Raw genomic sequence first — 22612 nt, forward strand, 5'->3', positions numbered from 1 at the left:
AAATTACAACTTGTGAATAATGTGAACCCACCGCTATTTGTCTTCGAGCGGGAATAGTGGCTTGTAACAACTGGTGGCTGGGCTTCCACAGAAAGGCAACAGGAGCGAGGGCGATTCCCAGCCTCAACTTGTCGTTGTACTCCGGCCGCATGGACGTCATCACGAAGAACATAGTAGTCCCCATCGAGTGTCCGACGTAGTACAAGCGCTTCTGTCCTGTGGTGGCTAAGATGTGGTCGATCGTGGCCGGCATATCATACACTCCCATTTCATGCCAACTGAAAAATAAAATTCAGTTAACTTTCTTCGCTTATAGATTGTCTTCATCATAACTTCCCCAATCATCGTCACCGCCTTCATTATCGTTGTCATCATGATCCTCGTCATTGCAACTGCCGTCATAGCAACTGTCATGATGATCGTCATTGTCACCATAGTCTAATTGTCATCATGATCATCGTCGTAATCACATCAAGATTGTTTTGAGCGTGATCGTCTTTATCTTAAATTTCCATTTTGATCGTCGTTGTTGTGTTACCAGAATGACCATTTTGTAATCGCCATCATGATTGTTGTAATCGTAATAGCCGTCTTAAACTTCAGCCTCGCGATCATATTAAGATTACATCATCGTTTCTGCACCATAATACTCTTTACCACAAACTTCATCACGATCGTCGTTATCGTAATGGTCGTCTTGATTGTTGTTGTAATCTGACCACATCCTAGCCACCTAAGGACAGAAGCGCTCGTACTACTTTGACTCTCACTTTGAGAGAGGAACAGAGGTTAAGAGTGGAATAATTTCAAGGGAAAAATTGTTCCGAGACCGGGTATCGATCCCGGGACCCTTCGCTTAGCGCACGTATGCTCTACCGACTGAGCTACCCAGGAACTACTACATCCGACATCGTTCCAATTTTTACATTTATATCCATACAACTCAAGTGGCCTGAGAAGCCGCCAGAAACCCAACTTTGAGTGCACACAAACTCTGTGTGACTTGAATTGTGGTTTTCTGTTAACGTACCTACATTATCCAAATCTGGTTTTCAGGTGAAGCTCTCTGTGAAGCAGGCTTCAATAATTTTAAGGGTCCCGGGATCGATACCCGGCTCCGGAATAATTTTTCCCTTGAAATTATTCAAATTTGCTTCACAGGGAGCTTTATCTGTAAGTCAGATTTTCAGAGGTTAAGAGTGTTTGAGAATAAGGTGATTAGAAAAATATTTGAGGCTAACATATGAAGTTACAGGAGAATGGAGAAAGTTGCAGAACATAGAACTGCACGCATTGTATTCATCATCTGACATAATTAGGAACGTTAAATCCAGACGTTTGTGATGGGCAGGGCATGTAGCACGTATGAGCGAATCCAGAAATGCATATAGAGTGTTAGTTGGAAGGCCGGTGGGAAAAAAGGTCTTTGGGGAGGCAGAGATGTATATGGGAAGATAATATAAAAATGGATTTAAGGGAGGTGGGATATGATGGTATAGACTGGATTAATCTTGTTCAGGATAGGGACCTATGGCGGGCTTATGTGAGGACGGCATTGAACCTCCGGGTTCCTTAAAAGCCATTTGTAAGTAAGTAAATAATAATAATAATAATAATAATAATAATAATAATAATAATAATAATAATAATAATAATGGTTTATTTTAACTGGCAGAGTTAAGGCCATTCGGACTTCTCTTCCACTCAACCAGTATGATACATAATTACTACATTACTATAAACAAATCATAATGAATATAATACAATAACAATTCCTTCTATCTTGACAACACACCAATAAAATAATAATAATAATAATAATAATAATAATAATAATAATAATAATAATAATAATAATTATAATAATATAATAATAATAATAATATAATATCATAGACGACATTAAGATATATGAATCATAATTAGGAAACGAAAAGAATGGCAGAAAATAGGAAAGATTGAAAGACCTGCCCTTGGACAGAACACCGAATGAATGAGTAATAATAATGTCATACCTAAATATAATGAAATTATTATTAAACTCGGTCATGATTACAATTTAATTAATTAATTCATTAATTCATTCAGTGTTCTGCCCAAGGGCAGATCTTTCATTGCAAACCCAGTTTTCTCCAGTCTTTCCTATTTTCTGCCTTCCTCTTTGTTTCCTCATAAGATCTATATAATTATCTTAATGTCGTCTAGTTTGCAGTTTTTCTTGCGAAAGATAAATGCGGTAGCTTCTCCTTGCTTTCCGCACACCACTCTCTCTTTCGCATCTTAGAAAGATCTCAGGGGGCCCCAGCGTAGAGGTGAGGAGAGTAGATTTGACTAGGCCCTCCGGACTTCACCGAAATTCACCGCAAGGGTTAAATATCCGTTCTATTAGGGTTTTTGACCCAATCAGAGACAGGGAAATCCCAATTAGCCTTTGCCATCCATGATTATAATGATAGCTTTAATTTGACGGCGCCCGTAGGAAGTCGTTTAGCCTTTCTTGAATGTATGATAATTATTATCTGGCGGCCCCTAATCTTGTGAGATAGAGAATTCCATTCACGGGGGACTAAGAGGATGAATAGTGGGATGTTCTATGAGAAGAAATTGCTAGGATTATCGTAATCGTCATATGGCTCGTAGTAATTAGCCTACCATAAATTACTCTTGTAATCGTAAATGTCGTCATAATCGATATAATCCTAATCGCCATCACGATCGTTGTAATCGTAATAGCCAATTTAATAGCCAACAAACCTCCTACATCTACATTAAGTATTAAATTCCATAACTCTAATTGTTGCCTTATACAGTGTAAATGTCCGATTATTGAGAAGTCCTCTGAAGTTAAATATTTAAGCATAATTTTCGACAGTAATTTAAAATGGAACCAACACATTAATTATCTTTGTAATAAATTACGTAAAATAATATATTATTTTGCTTTATTGAGGAATTACTGTGTCAATAAGTTTATTACCCACAACATACTTAACTTTATTTCAGTCAGTAATTATGTATGGAATTATAGAATGGGGTAGCTCATTTAAATCCAATTTTAATCCACTTTATTTATTATAGAAGAAAATAATTAAAATATGTCTTCATAAACCTATTGATTTTCCATCTCAAAAATTGTTTTTAGACTTTAATGTTCTTAATATAAGACAAATTTATTATATTGTATTAATAAAATTCATACATAAAAATTGAAATAATTTTGAATTGTATTCGCATAGTTATGAAACGAAAAGTAAGAATTGTTTAAGATTGTTTGGACCAAAATGCAACACTGCTACATTATTTAATCATAAGTGTAATTTAGGCCCAAGAATATATAACAAATTTATATTTAAATATCCTAATCTTGCCAATTCTAATAGTTCTAGTATTAAATTAAAAAAAGTTATGTATGGATTTTATAAAAATTGAAAGATTGTGAATTTAAATTTATATATTCTTATTGCATAGTAGACATTGTATTATATACATCTTAATTTAAATTCAGGAATCCGCCCCTGAGCACGAGTTCTACTCTTTTAGGGGCGAGCTAAAGTTTTTCTATTTATATTATATTTTGTTACAATTATTAGCAAAACAAATAAATAAATAAATAAATAAATAAATAAATAAATAAATAAACAAAAAATAAAAAATTGTCAGCATCGCGATCACATCAAGATTACATCATTATAATCATAACCAAGATCGTCTTTACCGCAATCATCATGATCATTGTTATCGTAATAGTAACCAGAATTGTTTTTTTAGTTAGTTGTTTAACGACGCTGTACCAACTACTAGGTTATTTAGCGTCGATGGAATTGGCAGTAGCGAGATGGTATTTCGCGAGATGATGCCGAGAATTCACCATAGATTATCTGACATTCGCCTTATAGTTGGAGAAAACCTCGGGAAAACCAACCAGTAAATCAGCCCAATCGGGAATCGAACCCGCGCCCTAGCGCAACTCCGTATCGGCAGGCAAGCGTCTTAGCCGACTAAGCTAACGCCGATGATCGTCATTATCGTAATCGTCATATAGTTCGCCGTTGTAATCATCATCATCATCATCATCATCATAGTCACATCATGACTGTCATGATAATGGACATCCTCAGTGTCCTTCAGAAACAGAATTTTGGGTATGCCTATTCTGCCGTTCTACAGGCACTTAACATTTCCAACGTTCCGGAATCGCATAGAAGTTCCATCTTCAGAGTAAATTGGTAACGAAGTAAAGGATCGCATAGAATGTTGGAACCATTAGGCCTGATTCGGCCAAAGGACTGGGTATAGGGCTCTGTCTGTTTCTCAACACCATCACCATGAAAGCCTGAAAATTTACATAATATTTGTCATTGTAATCATCATGATGATCATCTTTGTCATCGCAATTATCATGATCGTAGTCGTATTTATTGTCATAGGACTATATTAGTTAAAAAAATACCTGTAAGTAATAAGTTCATGTTTTCTTCAAATACATCCCTTGCCTCTTAATGCCGTGGTCACAATTACTTAGAAATTTCATATCTGCGCCTTCTATTAATATCTCACGGTCACCACCATCCCTATCTAAGTACGAGTACAACACTAATCGTTTTCGAAATAATCAGCTGTATATCTGACTGCCTTTTAGTTTTGCTAGGCCTCCTGGCATGTTTACCCGGACATGGTGATTTTTAATCGAAAACCGGACAGTTATCAACCCCATGAACGGGAATTTTGTCTTTTTTAAGCCAACTGTGAGACTTGTAAGACTTAAGAAGTTGAAGAAATAAACGTTTATTAACTGCTAATCACTGATTACTTCCTTTAATTGCTCGAATATGATCGGTTAGAGGTTACCGTAGTTAACCTCCTGTTTAAGTTCTAACCGAGGTCGATGTACCGTAAAAATGCTTAACTAGTGATTAGGTGACAGTTTTAACCGGTTGTTACACTAATCGACGTTGATGCATGTGGCCAACAGTGTCTTCTTTTTAGCGCCTATACCTACATTCGACGTCTATTAATGATCCTGTATGTTTTTGTGGGTATAGCGTACATGTTAAGCAAACTTGGCGACGTATTGTATCATACATACTCGTATTTAAAAATGTGTATCTCTGTTCGTAATTCAATTATTTATCAGTGTTTTTAATTTAAATAAATTATTTTAAGCACATAAATCTATTGTTGAAGAAATGTTTATTTATAAATAATAAAAATTTTGTATCGATTAAAATTCGAGTGAATTTGTAGCTATTAATTTAACTACTAAAATATTTAGTTCATTGTTTGTTGCTTACTATGGCGATATTAAAACACAACGTACCTGAAGTTCCAAAACTGGGCGGAATTTGTTGACAGCCTCACATGTTTGTGCGAATGTCTGTTTCCTCTGATGTTCGTTAACCAAACGTCAAACCCAGCATCTGCCAGGATTAATCCTGCAGCAGAAGGAATTAAAATGAATCCAAAGTCCTTTCAGGATGAGCAGCAAAGTCATTTGTATTTCTTTTCATTGGAATGAAGTAGATTTCTTAAAAATTAGTGCTGTGTGACTGGAAAGAAATACAAATTTGTACAGATCAAGAAGGTGTGAAGACAACATGTGTCATTGTAATTGTAGTTATCACGAAGTAAATCAATAATTCAGTCTGTGAATAAATTTCTTTCTCAAATATTTACTTAATATTTTTTGTCGGTAAGTATGCAGTTATATAAAGTATTATTTATTATATAAGCTCGCACATTTATCGTGTTTCGTGACATCTTCCTCTTTAACTTGAGTACAATTTCTCTACAATTTGTCTAACTGCAGCTATAAGAAGAATTAGTTTTCTTGTGAAATAAGTTCCGAAACTATTTTTTAACTTCACTTAATTGTTTTAATATTTCGGCACCATAGCAATCAGAGCAATATGTGTAACGACACACCATTCCTAGTAGAAACCTGTTGATGAAATTTTTGTCGTATTATACCTACTACTATTTTGAGTAGCTAGACATATTGATTTCATGTTGTATGATTTATCCGATGAGCAGGTTGTAATACAATGTTAAAATTGAAAAATACCGTCTAGTACACTAGATAAGTATAGACGGTATAGACGGTATTTTTCAATTTTAACATTGTATAGACATATTGAGCACAACAAAGCAGATGACCTATCGGGTAATATTATATAAACCTGCATGTAGTTCCCAACGTTGGGGATCTTAATTCCCAGCACGCCCAAAAGTCTTCTTTTATACACTAGTGTCGTGCAATGTTCGAATATGAGAGGAGATATATTAATATACTACAAACGTCGCCCTGCTCCTTAGGCATCCAGTAATACGTAGAAGTGAAGCATGTAAACTAAAATAATCGAGTCCGTTGAAAACCGGTAAAGCCTTGGTTTTTCTGAACCGACGCATGCGACGTGCGAGGTGCGAGGCCCGCCACGCACAAATCCGGACTACACGAGAGATAGTGAGTGGTTTCTATGGCTGCGAGGCGCGCAGACCTCGCATCTCGCAGTTATAGAAACCACTCACTATCTCGCGTATAGTCCGGATTTGTGCGAGGCGGGTCTCGCACCTCGCATGTAGCATGTGTCGGTTCAGAAAAACCAAGGCTTAAGGGGCCTTATGTTCGGTTCATGTTTGCAGAGTCTCTGTACAGCTTCTCCCTTCGCGTTTGTTTAATCTTTTCCTTTTCTTACATATGTCCGATGCCTTTCTCCTTAGTTTCTCCTCTCCCTGCGCCTTTATGTGTCAACTGCGTCAGGATGTCAGGCACGTGTCTTGTGACGTTACGCATAGTAATGACTAATGAAGTAATGAGTATAGGTAAATTTTATTGTATTAATGTGAATAAACATTCATAAAACTATATGTATAAATAAATCATTCAAAATATATTTAAAAAACTCGTATGTTCATAGTACCGACTAGTACTGTGCAATCTTCGAACATGAGAGAGGAAACCAAGACATTATAGACTTTGTCCTATTCCATATGAAAACCTAATCGCAAGATATGTGCTCATATCTTTACGCAGTTTAAAATAGTGTCCTGCAACCAAGACATTACTAGCTTTGTCTTATTTCATATAAAAAAAAACTAATCGCAAGTTCTTTGCTAAAATCCTTAAACGGTTAAAACATGGGAGTGGAGGATAGCGAATATTTTTATGACAAGGTGAAACAAACACGACATACCACCTTCTGCAGAGCGAACGTCGGCGAATATCGAACTTTGTCATACGTACTGTCGCTAATATGTTCATCATCCGTATAGTCACACAAACATTGTTACAGAGAAACTGTGATTTATTTGAATATTATATGAAGAATGTAATTATGTCTAATTTCTGTCAGTAATTGATATGGTAACAACTGTCGTGTATTTTTTTTTAATATAATGTGATTTACTTATATATACGTATATTTCTGTAGATAATACAAATTACCTGCCCCTACATCTAACTAAAACTTCACAAGATTTGTTCTAAATCCTTATGCATCTAAAATCATGAAGGGATGGAAGGGGAGAATAGAACAGGCTAGAGTATTTGAAGGGGCAAGTTTGAGCGAGCTGGACAGATGCGCTTGTTCAAAGTAGACTTTAGTTCTTGTCACGCTTGACGAACAGGAACCGAACATAGCTCTTGAAATGCACGACACTAGTGTACACAATCATCGTGAAAACCTAAAATTTCACTCGAATTTACTAATTAGAGATGTTAAACTATTTCCCGATGGGCATACGACGGCATCCTAATTATAGTCTCCCTTGTTGGTACGGAAACTTACGAAATATATTATTGTGTCCCCTTGTTTCATTTTAGCAAGGTGCTATAGGGCTGTACTTGTTTTGTGACGATCTGAATCTCTTTCACTCACATACAGTGTCTTCGATTTATTTGTTACAAGGTTCGGGAGGCGATAAAAAATGTCACAAGAAACAGCTTTTACCATAGTCAGCATAGCCCCAATGCGATACCACTGACCTTTCACGACATGTTAGACAAGTCTTTTTACATGTGCCCAAGACGGATTGCATATTCATTAAGAACTTCTTTTAAGTATCATGTTCAGCCGATGTTGGCTGTCATTTCATAGAATTTATTTCTGTTGTCAGAAAGTCAAAAACGTCGTTGAGGTCACAATATTCCCGTTCAGCTATTTCTGTTCTTCAACCATGATTGCCTTTACATTTTGTCTTGCCCTTCATAATCAGTTGTAGAGCACGACAACCATAATTACGCAGAATGTCCCGGATATGAAATCTTTCCATATTAGTAGCTCTTAATAATTCACTATCTATGTTCGCTTTTCTAGCACTTCTATATTAGATTTTCTGGCAACCTAACCGGATGCATACGAAGATCTTTTCGAGTAACCACATTATAGCAGCTTCAAGTAGATTTCTGATATTTATCTAGAGTCCGACCACGAAGATAGCTTACATAAATTTTCAGTCACTACTTAAAAGTTACGATATATGTACACTGACGTTCAAAGATATCTGACCTACGATTTTATGATCGAGTAAGCGAAATTTCTAACCATGGGATAAGATAGGACTAAAGAATTAACAAATTGATAAACTTAGAAATAGTTCCGTTAGTTCTCAATAAGTGACACCATTATTGGGACAATTAAAATGTGTCGAGGGGGGGAAGTGATGTAGATTAAGCATAAATTATTCTAATAATTTTATTGACAATATCAGCGGTTTGCAGCTAAAGCCAGTTTTACAATTAGCAGAAGGGGATGAAATATTGAATTCTATAATGTGCGTATGTTTATGTACGATTGGCGACACTGACTATTATCTTAGCCATCTATTCATAGAAGTAATAACTGAAGAAGCCACACTTACACCAACAAATTATCGATCACTATCGATTAGTAGTCGCCCTCGGTAGCGTAGTTGATATAGCACTGACCTTCTATACTCGAGGTTGCGGTTTCGATCCCGGCATTTAAGTGTCGATGGCATTTAAGTGTGTTTAAATGCGACAGGCTCATATCAGTAGATTTTACTGGCATGTAAAAGACTCCTGTGAGACAAAATTCCGGCACACCGGCGACGCTGATATAACCTCTGCAGTTGCTAGCGTCGTTAAATAAACCTTAATTTAATTTAATTTAATTTAATCGATTAGTAGGGCCAGATATCTTTGGACGCCAGTGTACAAAGTGATGGAGTGGTTAGCCTCTCTACTTTTCACCGTGGCGACACGGATTCGATCCCCGTCTGAGTCAAACGTCTCATCCCGAAATTTCCCATTTAGAACGTCACATGTTTTTTCAAAGCTCTTTTGAATTTTTTAAGGAGATCTTTCAGTATTTATAGTCGTACACTCATGTTAATATCTATACCAATAAAAATCTCTAATTCAATAAGAAAAGATGAAATGCATTTTTGGTGAAAGCATTATCTTCTTCTCAATCGAACAATAATGTATTCAGAAACCCAACAACGGTGGATTTTTTTCGTTATTCTTCGTCAAGTGGTTCAAGATGTTTCAACCAGCCAGGCAGAAATTCTAAATAATTCAAAACACTCAAATCAAATTTCTTTTGGAAGATACGAAAGCCTGCAATTTCCCTACCAGGAATCGAATTAGGACCTACTGGATTTGTATCCAGAAAACATTACACTACACTAAAACATGCACGCGGTTGTTAGGACATCGTTCTGGGAGACTTTCTAGAACAGATTTGTTCTGTATGTTGAAGAGTAAAAAATAGTTTTATACGTTGCAGAAGATTGCGACCAGTAATTGTGATGTCTTACCCAAGGATTTCTCTCGTCCCATCAGGATCCACAGATCAGACGCGCCGAGCAGACCGTGCTGCAAGATGATTGGGCGTCTTCCTCTCGTAGTGGAGTTTGTGCGTCCATGAGGAATACGGAAGTGGGTGAGTAAGTAACCATCCTCTGTTTGCACTGTGTGCTCCTCCACTGGATATCCATATTTTCGGACAAGTTCTGGCTGGAAAGAAAAGAGTGAAATGAATGTACTGTTTTTTAAATTATTTTTCTTTTTGCACTTAGATTAAGCACAGAGGTAGAAATGGGAGGGAGATTTGGAGACAGATATACAATACAGAGATTCAAACAATGATATGCAAAGACTTAGATATAGATATTCAGACACAGATACAGCATTCATATATACAAAAATTCAGACAGAGACAGGTATAGAGATTCAGATTTGGATAAGAAATTTCGATATACTGTACATAAATTCAGACAGATACAAAAATTCAAAGAGTTACATACAGATATATATATATACAGAGTGTAAGGGGAATAAGTGCCATTATTTTAACTGATGCTTATTCATGTTATAAGGAAGAAAAAAAGTCTTTACAATTTTTTTCTAATTGATATATTTAACTTATTAAAGTTAATAATAATAGACGTTTTGCAACGTTGCTGGTTGGGGAGGAGGGAGTTCAGGAAGTACACAGTACAGCTCAAACGGGGAGGAGGGGTTTTAGAAGTACGCAGTACAGCTCAAGCGAGGAAGAGGGGGTTTACAAGTACACAGTACAGCTCAAACGGGGAGGAGGGGTTTTAGAAGTACGCAGTACAGCTCAAGCGAGGAAGAGGGGGTTTACAAGTACACAGTACAGCTTAAGAGGGTGCAGACATGCCGGTACAAAACAAATGCTCTGTTCTAATGCAGGAGCGACCATGATAATACTATTGTTTACATAAAACGAGCAGCAATTACAAACTTTCAATCTCATTAATAGAACATTTATGGTAAATTTACATTTTATGTAACAATATTGCTCCATTTTTTATTGTACGCCTAAAAAAATAAACAATAATGGTTTTCTGCACAAAATCACAAGAACTTTTTTTCTAATGCAACATTTTAATCTCTCTCGCTTCCGTAAAGCAGTATCATTTTTAAACAAATTTCTGGTTGTGTGATTTTCAAAACGGGTTAAGACACTTCTAGTTTCTAAAAATCGTTGAGAAACTGCTACAAAAGTTCGCTGAATAGGTATCCTTCTTTGAGGAAAACGTTGACGATAAATTCTTCTTGCCTCATTTGAATTACACGACTTTCTCCATAAATTAATAACATATAATATTCCTGAACTGTAAATGACATTGTAAGTTGTTTATCGAATACCCTGTACTGAACTGTCATCAACTCTGCAGCAGAGAAATTTAAGCATGTATTTTTATTTAATTTCACGAAAACGTAATAAAACACACAAATATTTATTTAAACTAATATTAACTCTTTGCTAGATATACCTACTAATGTAATTGTTCTCGTAATTTTACTAACGATATAAGCAGTATAACGAAAATAAAATAAAAAATACATTTTTTTAGGAAAACTATCAAGTTTTGATCCAATGTTGTATGGAGATTTTTTGATCCTGTAGACCGTCCCCGACGACTGTGAAAAGGACGGCACTTATACCCCTTACACCCTGTGTAAGTACATATAGATATTCAGACAGAAACAGATATAGCAATTCAGATAGATAAAAAGCGTCAGAGAGAGAGAGAGAGATAGTTGGAGATAGTTATTTCGACATACTGTACAGAGATTCTAACATACACAGAGATTGAAGCAGATGGACAGATTCAGAGAGACAGATATAGGAATTAAGACTTGCAGATATATGTAGATCAGACAAAGACATAATATACAGCAATTCATACATAAATATGTTATGATACGTATACATATGCCGTTTATTACATGGTATTTATGTTTGATATTGGCATGAGCTAATATAAACCTTACACAATTTATCCCTGAAACGTAATGTACCATATGTTTCGACACTTGCCGACATCTATGTCTCGCTCAGATGTAAACACCATTGAGCAATAGGCCTATATTCCATAAGGCACGTGTTGAATTGCCGTATACTTTTCAGTTATTGCGCTCTCGTGATTATGTCTAATTAACATGAGTAGACCTAATAAAAAGAGTGGTGCCAATGGGATAATGTAGAACTTATACATTTGTAAACCAGAGTTTTGGGATGTGAAAAGTAAAATATACAGAAATAGGGTAAAGAATAGGGATTGTTTGGAGGTGATTAGCAACATACTTGGAACAACTATAGAAGAAGTAATCAGAAAAATTCACTATTTAAGAAACCAATACAAAAGCGAGCTAAAAAAGGAGGAGGTTATGGAATACCAGCAAATCATCACTATTTGGTTCTTCCATTTCGTGGATACTATCGTAACTTCGTCTTTATGTTTGAGTTAGCGTCTTAACGTGACAATGGGAAACAATGGTCTTACAACAATAGATGAAAATCTCTTTTATAATAATAATAATAATAATAATAATAATAATAATAATAATAACACTAGTCTACGATGAAATTCCTGCCTCCAAAGTTTTAATGTTTTTAGGGCATTTTTAGCATGCTGAAATCAAATTCAAAGCCAAGAAGTTCCGATCACGTACCATTTTTTTTGTTATTTCAATTTTCTTATAATATATTACGACAATTTATAGCGTAATTATTTAAACTGTAATACTTTAACATATGTAGGTTTAGTATGTTAGGACATGAAAACCAAATGTATTCAACATATTTTTAAGCTGTTTATATTGAAAACTAAGGACACTGGATGTTTCTTAGCAGATAGGGGGTGCAAGGACATAAGGAAGTTAGGGCGAAATAACGTGCAGCCTTGTCATTATTTTTATTTGTGAAAGATAGAAATGTCAGCCACTCCTTGGTGAGAGACTGAACTCAACTCGTCTAGTTTCTCTCACATATACCTATGGAATACCTATGGTTTGGAGAGAGCATTCGAACCATAGTAATGACTACTACTTCTGTTCGTGTGATGTGAAGGGGTACGATTCTAAACATAAAAATCAAATCGTGTATTCAGTTGTTCGGTCAGCCATTTTACTTGTGCCTAATGTACCAATCCCTGTGTGACCAGAAAATCTTAAACAAACATCATTCTGTTGGTACTGACAACGTGAAATAGGTTTTAAATACTTTTTCTCCAAAGATTATAATCTTGTATATTGCAGTAATGTAAAAGAATTTATGCTAAAACTTGGACTTCCAAACTATGACCTAAGTGAATGGAGACTGTTCATTGATGCTTCCAAGCGAAGTTTAAAGGATTTCCTCCTTTATAACGGAAATATTTTTGGTTCAGTGCCCGTTGCCTATTCAGTAATCCTAAAAAAATCATACACAAATTTGCAACTGCTGTTATTGCGACTAGACTATAGGAACACAACTGGCAAGTTTGTTATGATTTCAAAATTCTTACTATGTTGCTGGGTCAACAATCTGGTTTTATCAAATTTCCATGCATTCTTTGCCTGTGGGATAGTAGGGCATGAGTTGATCATTGGACTATGAAAGACTGGCCACCTCGACAAAATTTGGAAGTCTGTTGTAAGAATGTTGTGCCCCAAAGCCTTGTGAGTTCTTCTAAAGTTGTGCTGCCATCTCTCCACATCAAGCTTGGCTTAATGCAGAGTCGTGCAGATTTGTCCAAATCCACGGGCTTCCCCTTCGCTGACCGCAACGGGCTGAGCAGTGTCGCACGGAACTAGCCCGTGCCGTCACCCTGCACCACCGCACGGGTCGCGGCGGACTGCTTGTGGAGCGGTTTAGTGCGGTGGTCTTGTTTGTATCAAAGCATGAGCCCAAGCTTCCGCTATCAGTTACTTATGAATTGAGTTGGTGCGGGTTTGTGCTTGTATGTACGGTTCGATCAACGATCAGCTACTGTTTCAAACATTTGATTTCTGTTTTTCAAGATGAGTTCAAATAATGGTGCATCGCAAAGAAAATACAGTCTCTGTGAGGCTGCTATTACACTATCAAAATTCTTTGACAAAGAATATTATGCTAAAATATTACATCAAAGATCTTTGATAAAAGATAGGATTTGGGGTATATTACACTACATGAAATCTTTTCAGAAGATTTTATCAAACATGACCTAAAATTAGGAATAAATCTCTCCTAACACGTCTTGTTCCACAACAATGAACACGCGTTCCCTGGATTTGTTGATACTAATATTTGCGCGTTAAGTTTACGATTTGTTTACACTGTTATTTACTCGTTAAGTTTATAACACCATGAATAAATATCTGGTCAGGGCTTAAACCATGGATTGTAAGACGTGATAAGAGAGGTATAAGCTTACATCTAAACTTATTGAAAGAGCTACAATGAGAGGACTTGAAAAGTTATACAAATTATTATAAAATATTATTTACTTACAAATGACTTTTAACGAACCCGCAGGTTCATTGCCGCCCTACATAACCCCGCCATCTGTCCCTATCCTGTGCAAGATTAATCCAGTCTCTATAGTCATATCCCACTTTCCTCAAATCCATTTTAATATTATCCTCCCATCTACGTCTCGGCCTCGCTAAAGATCTTTTTCCCTCCGGCCTCCTAACTAACACTCTATATGCATTTCCGGATTCGCCCTAATAATATTAATATTGTATTATTAAAATTATTTATTTACATTTCATTTGCTTCATATTCCGATATCAGAATTTTTGTGGTAGCAACAATCCAGTTATATTTGCGTTCCGCCATATTTGTTTCAAGGTATAGAAATCTTTTATCAAAGATAACAAGCTGCACTTACATTTAATAAAAGATCTTTTATCAAAGGAACTTTTACAAAAGAAAACACATTACACTGTCATATATTGTATAATATATATTTTATAAAAAGATCTTTGCAAAAAACTTTGATAGTGTAATAGCAGCCCGGAAAAACTTCATCACAGACACCGGCCGTGAAAGCATACTTTCTAAAATACAATCTCTCTAGATAAAAAGTAGTGAAGGAGAAAATCGCTGCTAGAAAGTTTAAAAATACAAAGTCGGATGAAAATTTCAAAAAGTACCATAGGGACAGTTTTTAAATCTGTGTTAGACAGCAGTGGAAAATATTTTAATTTTGTACTGTGTCCTGTATGCTTATGCCACACGCCAAGCGCAAGCAGGAAAGGAGTAGAATGCAATCAACTGGTGGGATGACGTCACCGCACTGCTCAGTGCGGTGGGCTAACCTGGGCTGCGTAACCCAGAGTGAAGGGGTACGAAGCGGCCTCGCCAAGCAGTGTTAGTCTTGGATGGGCTGGGCTGCTTAAGCATTAGGACTGACAGTCCTGCGCTGAGGGCCAGTCTGCAGGACTCTGGCTTAATGAAACAGCTTGTAAAAGCTTTAAATAAGGAAGGAGGCTGTTTTAAGTACATATGTGAAAAATTTCCACTACTATCTGAAGAAAATTGAAAGAAGATATATATTTCATGGTCCTGACATAAGAAAACAGCATTTAAAAACAGTATGGATGAAAAGGAGAAATCAGCATGGATGTTGTTTTGTGAAGTTGTTTTAAAATTTTTTGGCAACAAGGGTCCTAATTACCGAAACATTATGGCTAACATGCTTGAAGCATACAAGGAATTTGGTTGTAACATGAGTATCAAAATTCATTTTCTGTTTTCTCAGCTAGATTATTTCGCCGAAAATCTAGGATTTTTCAGCTAAGCGTAAGATAAACGATTTCACAAGGACCTGCAGGAGTTCGAAAGAAGGTACCAGGGACGCGGGAGCATTAGTATACTTGGTGATTATTGTTGGATGTTAAAGCGTGAAATACCTGAAGAGAAACATAAAAGAAAGAGGAACAGGAGGACTTTCTCAACTAAGAAGCAAGTGGTGTAATTTTTTGTGTGATACATTGTGCTAATTTATACTTCCAATAGTGAAGTAAACAAGACAAAACCAAGCAAAAACACTCTAGCGACATGTATGAACAACTATACACATAATTTAAGCAAGTTGTGTCTTTTAAATATTGTTTTTGAATTTGAAATAAAAAAGTGAAGTGAAAACGTTTGTGATGAAATTCACGTAATTACAAAATACATTTAAAGTGATTTTGCACACAAACCTGACGTGATAGAAGCAAACGGATTAAAAATTCGGATTCAGCACATCGACATTATATAAAATCACATTACTTAGTTTAGGCAACAAACACAAAGCTGAAATTCGCAGGCTAATGTAATTTATTGGCAGAACGAAGATACATATTGATTTTTTTAATATAAGAACTCTCTAGCACCCCCAGAAAGAGTAATTTACATACTCCATCTAAGTTCATGTTAAGACATTTTATTGAATAATAGAGTAAAAAGTAATAAAAAACAAGAAGAAGAAAAAACACATATCACAGTCATTGAACTTTAAATTTTCTCTGTTAGCAACAATTTTTAATAGGTTTTTTAAATAAGGAGCATTAGCAAATTGTATGTTTGGGAATTTATCTATTATCATGTTATAAAGCCTTGGGCCGAAGTTGCTACTGTGATTATGTGCTACGGTTGCAGTACATTTAGGAACTGTTAAGGATATGTTGTCTGATCTTTCGGTTTTATATTTATGAGAATATAAATATTTCGGTTTTTATGTACGAAATTCAGTAATACATTGTTATAAATTTGATGGAAGTCAAATACTTTAAATTCTGAATACAGCAGCTCTGAAGGATAATCAAGAGGTTTATTAAGGCATATTTTTATTATTCTTTTCTGTAACAGAATTATTGACATGAGGGGGGCAGTATAAGTACTACCCCATCCTATATTGTCGTATTGTAATGTAGCTTGTACTAATGCGAGATAAATCAGTCGTAAAGTGTGGACAGATAAGTACTTTCGTAGGATGACAAAGTAGTGAATAATTTTTCTTAATATATTGCACAGAAAAAGAACATGTTTATCCCAACGTAAATGTTGGTCGATTATTATTCCGAGATATTTAACTTGAGGAGATTCATTTAGAATATGACAGTTACAACTATTAGAAGAACAATTGGATGTATGAATTTTTAAACACAAGAGCGAATGAGGAGATTTCATACCAACAGATGTTAACGAAAATGGTTTGTATGTACTGTATACTGTAAATTATGTAACAAATACTGTTGTGAATTGTTGGCGTAGGCTTCCGCGGCCGGTGTACATGGTCTGTGGAGAAACTTCCGGGCTTATACTGCGTTGCCTTGGTGCTAGAGTCGACGGCAATTCGGAAGGCGGTAGTCTGCTAGCGTTTGGGTCGAGAGAGAGAGAGAGAGAGAGAGACATAGCGGGCAAGGCAGCGTACAACATTGCCACATCGTACTTCACGATCACGTGCAATACAAATAGCGCAGGAGAGAATTTAAATTATCAAAAGACAATAATGACCTTAGCCGTTGATTACTGTAAGCATGACATCAAACAAACCCTCTTCCCTTCACTAACAATATTCTTTGCACGTTTCTCAATCCCACACCACATGCTTCTACAGTCCTTTTTGCGCATTGGCAACGTTGCAATCAGCATCAAGATGGCCGGCAGCGTTCTGCTTGTCAATATTTTCAAAATAATTATACACCTTAAACACTATTTTCCGTGCCTGGCTGTGCAATACTTGTCTTTTTAGTCTCTTCTTTCATTTATTTAGCTTACACATACACAAAAAATGTTAGTTTCACTTATTCATTGTATTGAAACACTCACACGTGAACAAACGAACTCTGGAAGTAGTTGTTATAGACTGATTCTGATTGGTTCTACTGTACAAGCTTGTGACGTCACATACCAGAAATGCTACGGTGCAAATAGCAGCCGACCTCCTTCCGAACTGCCGTCTAGTCTAGTAACAAGCCCGGAAGTTTCTCCACAGACCACTATTGTGAATTGTCTGACTATTCATAGGTTGTCTTGAAGGAGTTCAAATGTGCTTTAAAATAATGTAATTAAACTTTTGTGAATGAGATAAGGGTGGAGCGTAACTAGTTGAGGAGTGTAGTATAGAATACATCAGAAAGCAGAAAGTTACGGAGCCCTCGATAACAAATTCAAACCATAGTGAAGTAAAACTGAAAGAATTGTGTAATGAAGATTTGGGAAGTCTGCATTCCAAACCACAAGATACCAATGCAGACTGCATATTTTGTGGGAGTCAATTTTTTTAAGATACTAGTGGAGACGTTTCGGTAAAGCGTATTCAGCGAGAGTTCTGGTTCCTTTGAAGATGCAGAATGTGAATCATACCTAGCTATATATTTGTGATTTTTGTGAATAATATTATTTTTAATTGTTTCGTTATCAGTATTCCATATACCCCTCCCTATTCCATAAACCCATCCTTTTTTCTATCTTGAGTCTTTTTAAAATTTGTTTATAGTAGACATTCTGTGTTTTCTATGTTTATGATGTACACAAGCTTAATAAATATACTACGCATTACTACGAAAAACTGTCTTTTCATACGAATATTTGAATAATAATAATAATAATAATAATAATAATAATAATAATAATAATAATAATTATTATTATTATTATTATTACTACGGTATTATTTATTTATTTATTTGTTTATTTATAGTGACAGAGTTAAGGCCATAGGGGCTTATCTTACACTCTACCTGGTCACAAAGTATACAAGCAGTGAAATTTAACAAAAAAGTTAAAGAACAGAATGTACTTACTACTACTACATACTGCCTTTTAAGGAACCCGGAGGTTCATTGCCGCCCTCACATAAGCTCGCCATAGGTCCCTATCCTGAGCAAGATTAATCCAGTCTCTATCATCATATCCCACCTCCCTCAAATCCATTTTAATATTATCTTCCCATCTACGTCTCGGCCTCCCCAAAAGTCTTTTACCATCCGGTCTCCCAACTAACACACTATATGCATTTCTAGATTCGCCCATACATGCTACATGCCCTGCCCATCTCAAATGTCTGGATTTAATGTTCCTAATTATGTGAGGTGAAGAATACAATGCGTGCAGTTCTGTCTTGTGTAACTTTCTCCATTCTCCCGTAACTTAATCCCTCTTAGCCCTAAATATTTTCCTAAGCACCTTATTCTCGAACATCCTTAACCTATGTTCCTCTCTCAAAGTGAGAGTCCAAGTTTCACAACCATAAAGAACAACTGGTAATATAACTGTTTTATAAATTCTAACTTTCAGATTTTTGACAGCAGACTAGATGACAAAAGTGTCTCAACCGAATAATAACAGGCATTTCCCATATTTATTCTGCGTTTAATTTCCTCCCGAGTGTCATTTATATTTGTTACTGTTGCTCCAAGATATTTGAATTTTTCCACCTCTTCGAAGGATATATCTCCAATTTTTATATTTCAATTTCGTACAATATTCTGATCACGAAATATAATCATATACTTTGTCTTTTCGGGATTTAGTTCCAAACCTATCGCTTTACTTGCTTCAAGTAAAATTTCCGTGTTTTTCCTAATCGTTTGTGGATTTTCTCCTATCATTTCCACGTCATCCGCATAGACAAGAAGCTGATCCAACCCGTTCAATTCAAAACCCTATCCGTTATCCTGAACTTTCGTAATGACATATTCTAGAGTGAAGTTAAAAAGTAAAGGTGATAGTGCATCTCCTTGCTTTAGCCCGCAGTGAATTGGAAAAGCACCAGATAGAAAATATTGCAAAAAATAAGAGCATAACAAAATCGACATTAAAAAATATGAAAATAGTACCATAATAGAAAAAAAGTAAAATACAGATCTAAAGATTGGAATATAATAAAAGCAACTCAGTCAGTGCAATTAGTTAACAGGAAAAACGTAAGGAAGAAATACATCAAATGGAATGTAATAGAATAATAAAAAAGTGAAACAAAATATGAAATTTAAATAAAATCCACAATAAAAAGGGTATGATAATAAATTCATCTGGTGCTCAAGAGAGCAAAAAAGAAAAGGAAGGAAAAGATATATATATTTTTTTTTTGACAAAACTATTGCAGAGAAAAGGGCTTATAATTGAAAAGAATCTGAATTGAAAAAGTACAATTTTACTTTAGACAATAGGATTAAAAAAATAAAGTGATATTCCATATCACCCACCTTTCTTCTATGTTGTAATGCCTGTATTCTGTTTGGGGGTGAAAATGAATAGCGATCATCTTCTTTTGAGGTCTGTGTCAGAAAAAAATTTGGCAGAAAAGCCGAGAAATATCTGCTGTAAAAAAGATATAAGGTAAGCAGATTTTTTAGCTTATCTGGTATTTACATCTTAGATTCGCCAATGACAATAACAGAAAAATCTAAGAACTTATTTTTCCTTGGTTTCTTTGATACATTACGTGCCTGAAATATTTCCTTCTGATATCCACCTTATGTACTAATGAGATCAGACGTCAGCTAATGATGTAATTAATCAGAAACAAGTCTGTGATGTGAGCCTACATTTTTTGTCCACTTACCCTTCGTGTTACGTTCTCTTTACGTGTATGAAGAAATGTAAAATGGAAAAAAGTATGCGGCCTTCTATAAAGGAGTTCTCCTTGCTTTGTGTTGAGCCTAAAGAGGTGTGGTTATTGATCGAATTCGAGGGCAGTTGGAAGACACATAACTGCAGTTCATCCATTGTGCTGCGGTGGTTGAGTGATCAGACCTTCAGTCTGTCACGTAGGCGATTCAGGTTCGAGTCCCGGTCATTCTTGATTTTTCATTCATTATGGGGGACAAGGGCGTGGTTGATGTTTTTATGGGGCTTCTTCTATTTCTCTACATGAAGCATATATATATATATATATATATATATATATATATATATATATATATATGTCATTCCATCAACATTATTCCATTCCGTCATCATTCCATAGCATTCCCTGAACGCCGCAAAGTGTGCAAAAACCCAAATCTAGATGGCCAAAATTAATAACTTCTTTGGATTTCAACGGATTCTTACGAAACTTTGTACAGATCTTATAGGTAGCACATATTTTTTGTGTACACACTCTGATTACGTTTGAGTAAGAGGAACTACCCCTTTATAGTAGGTGATTTTAGACAAAATTAATAACGTCCCTCCTATCTAACAGATTTTTATGAAACATGATACGAAAGCTACAGATAGCATATATTTTTTGTTTGCATAAGAAGAAATACCCTTTATAGGGAGTGCATTTACACAAAATTAACTTCTCTCCTACTTAAAGATTTTTATGAAACTTTGTACACGAGTTACAGGTAGCATATGTTTTTGAGTACAAACTATGATTACATCTGTGTGTTACCTGTAGGCCTAATTGTTGTATAAAGTTTCATAAAAATAAAACATATATTATATTATCAGAATTCGTGGGGAAAAAAAATGTGTGCTTCCTCTAACTTCTGTATAAAGTTTCACAAACATCTGTTAGATAGGAGAGAAGTTATTAATTTTGTTCAACTACTAAATTTGCGTTCTGATCCACGGTGAGTTTGTTAAGGTTAGATAAAAATGTGTCCAATGTATTTTAACGTGAAACAGTTGCCGCCGCGTTACCGAATGCCCCACCACTGAAAAAAAAAATTACTGAAAAATGCGCAAGAACACGCAAATTTTAAGACAAGGATTCAACACTAAATGATGCTGTATAAAATGGTAAGAGAATTGTTGTAACCGAATGTGACCGACTATTCCAAAACTCACATTATATTTGGAGAACTTTAAGAAAAATATATTTTTCAATTGTAGTATTTAAACCATACTGTAAGAAGAAAAATACTTTGCAAAATTGAAATTGAAGTTACATTAGTAAGAACGCACCTATCTGAACAGACTACATGTCTAACAACACAAATCACTAACAACTGACATGTATTCACTCACATATTAAGCCTCTCTGTCTACGACTGAACCGAAGCGAGATGTGTTTAGAAAGAACTCGTTGTTCATACCCTTCTAAATATAGCTTGCCGCTGATAAAATAGTAAAAGCTATTTCTCACAGCATTCTACAAATGTTAAAGAACATGAATTCCTATTCACCTATGCTTAACTTAAGTCAAAATTTGATTTTTGTCCACCTAGATTGGGAAAATTGCACACTGTGCGCCGGCTAGCGACACAGGGAGGGACTGATCTAGGGATGAGTGGGGTTGCCTGCTCGAAACCTGAGTACACAGCGAAACGTAGTGTGTAGGTTTGGGAATGCGCCTAGGTTGAGGTTAGCGCAATAGATTGTGAAAGGTAGCAGTGCTGGGCGTAGTGACCCCTCCCGAAATTCAATTCAATTCGTGCACTGTGTCATCGCGTGTGTAAAGACTCGGATACAGAGCGCAAGCTTGGAATTCTGAGCCATTATGAGAATTAATTATTTGTTGAATTACGAATGGGCACATACCGCGTGGTAATGTTGATATAATACAAAAGGGAACAACACAAGTTACACAAAAATAAATACAAAACACAACACAAAGAAGACAACAAAATACAAAACGAAACATAAAGTAACACACCAATGCAAAACAAATCAAATAACACAATTACAAAACAATAACACAATTCACTCAATCATAGTTCTCTCTCCAAGGACAGGTTTTCCACTGCAAACCCAGCATTCTCCAATCTTTCCTATTTTCTGCCTTCCTCTTAGTCTCCGCAAATGATCCATATATCTTAGTGTCGTCTATCATCTGATATCTTCTTTTGCCCCGAAGATTTATCCCTTTCACTATCCCTTCCAGTGCAACTTTCAGTAGGCAGTTTCTTCTCAGCCAATTCCCTTTTCTCTTCTTGATAAGTTTC

General features: G+C 35.7%; 1 protein-coding gene across 1 annotated transcript in view; it reads right to left on the reverse strand.

Moving 5' to 3' along the window:
• Nucleotides 1-22612, reverse strand: part of LOC138696070 (lipase 3-like) — a 74816-nt gene that overhangs the window by 24293 nt on the left and 27911 nt on the right. The window contains exons 2-4 of the mRNA XM_069820595.1: nt 9778-9976; nt 5318-5432; nt 32-278 (exon numbers count right to left, since the gene is read on the reverse strand). Coding sequence (XP_069676696.1) covers nt 32-278; nt 5318-5432; nt 9778-9976 — 561 coding nt within the window. The remainder of the gene's footprint in view (nt 1-31; nt 279-5317; nt 5433-9777; nt 9977-22612) is intronic.

The sequence above is a fragment of the Periplaneta americana genome, chromosome 3 (assembly GCF_040183065.1).
Source record: "Periplaneta americana isolate PAMFEO1 chromosome 3, P.americana_PAMFEO1_priV1, whole genome shotgun sequence".
Classification (NCBI taxonomy): Eukaryota; Metazoa; Arthropoda; class Insecta; order Blattodea; family Blattidae; genus Periplaneta; species Periplaneta americana.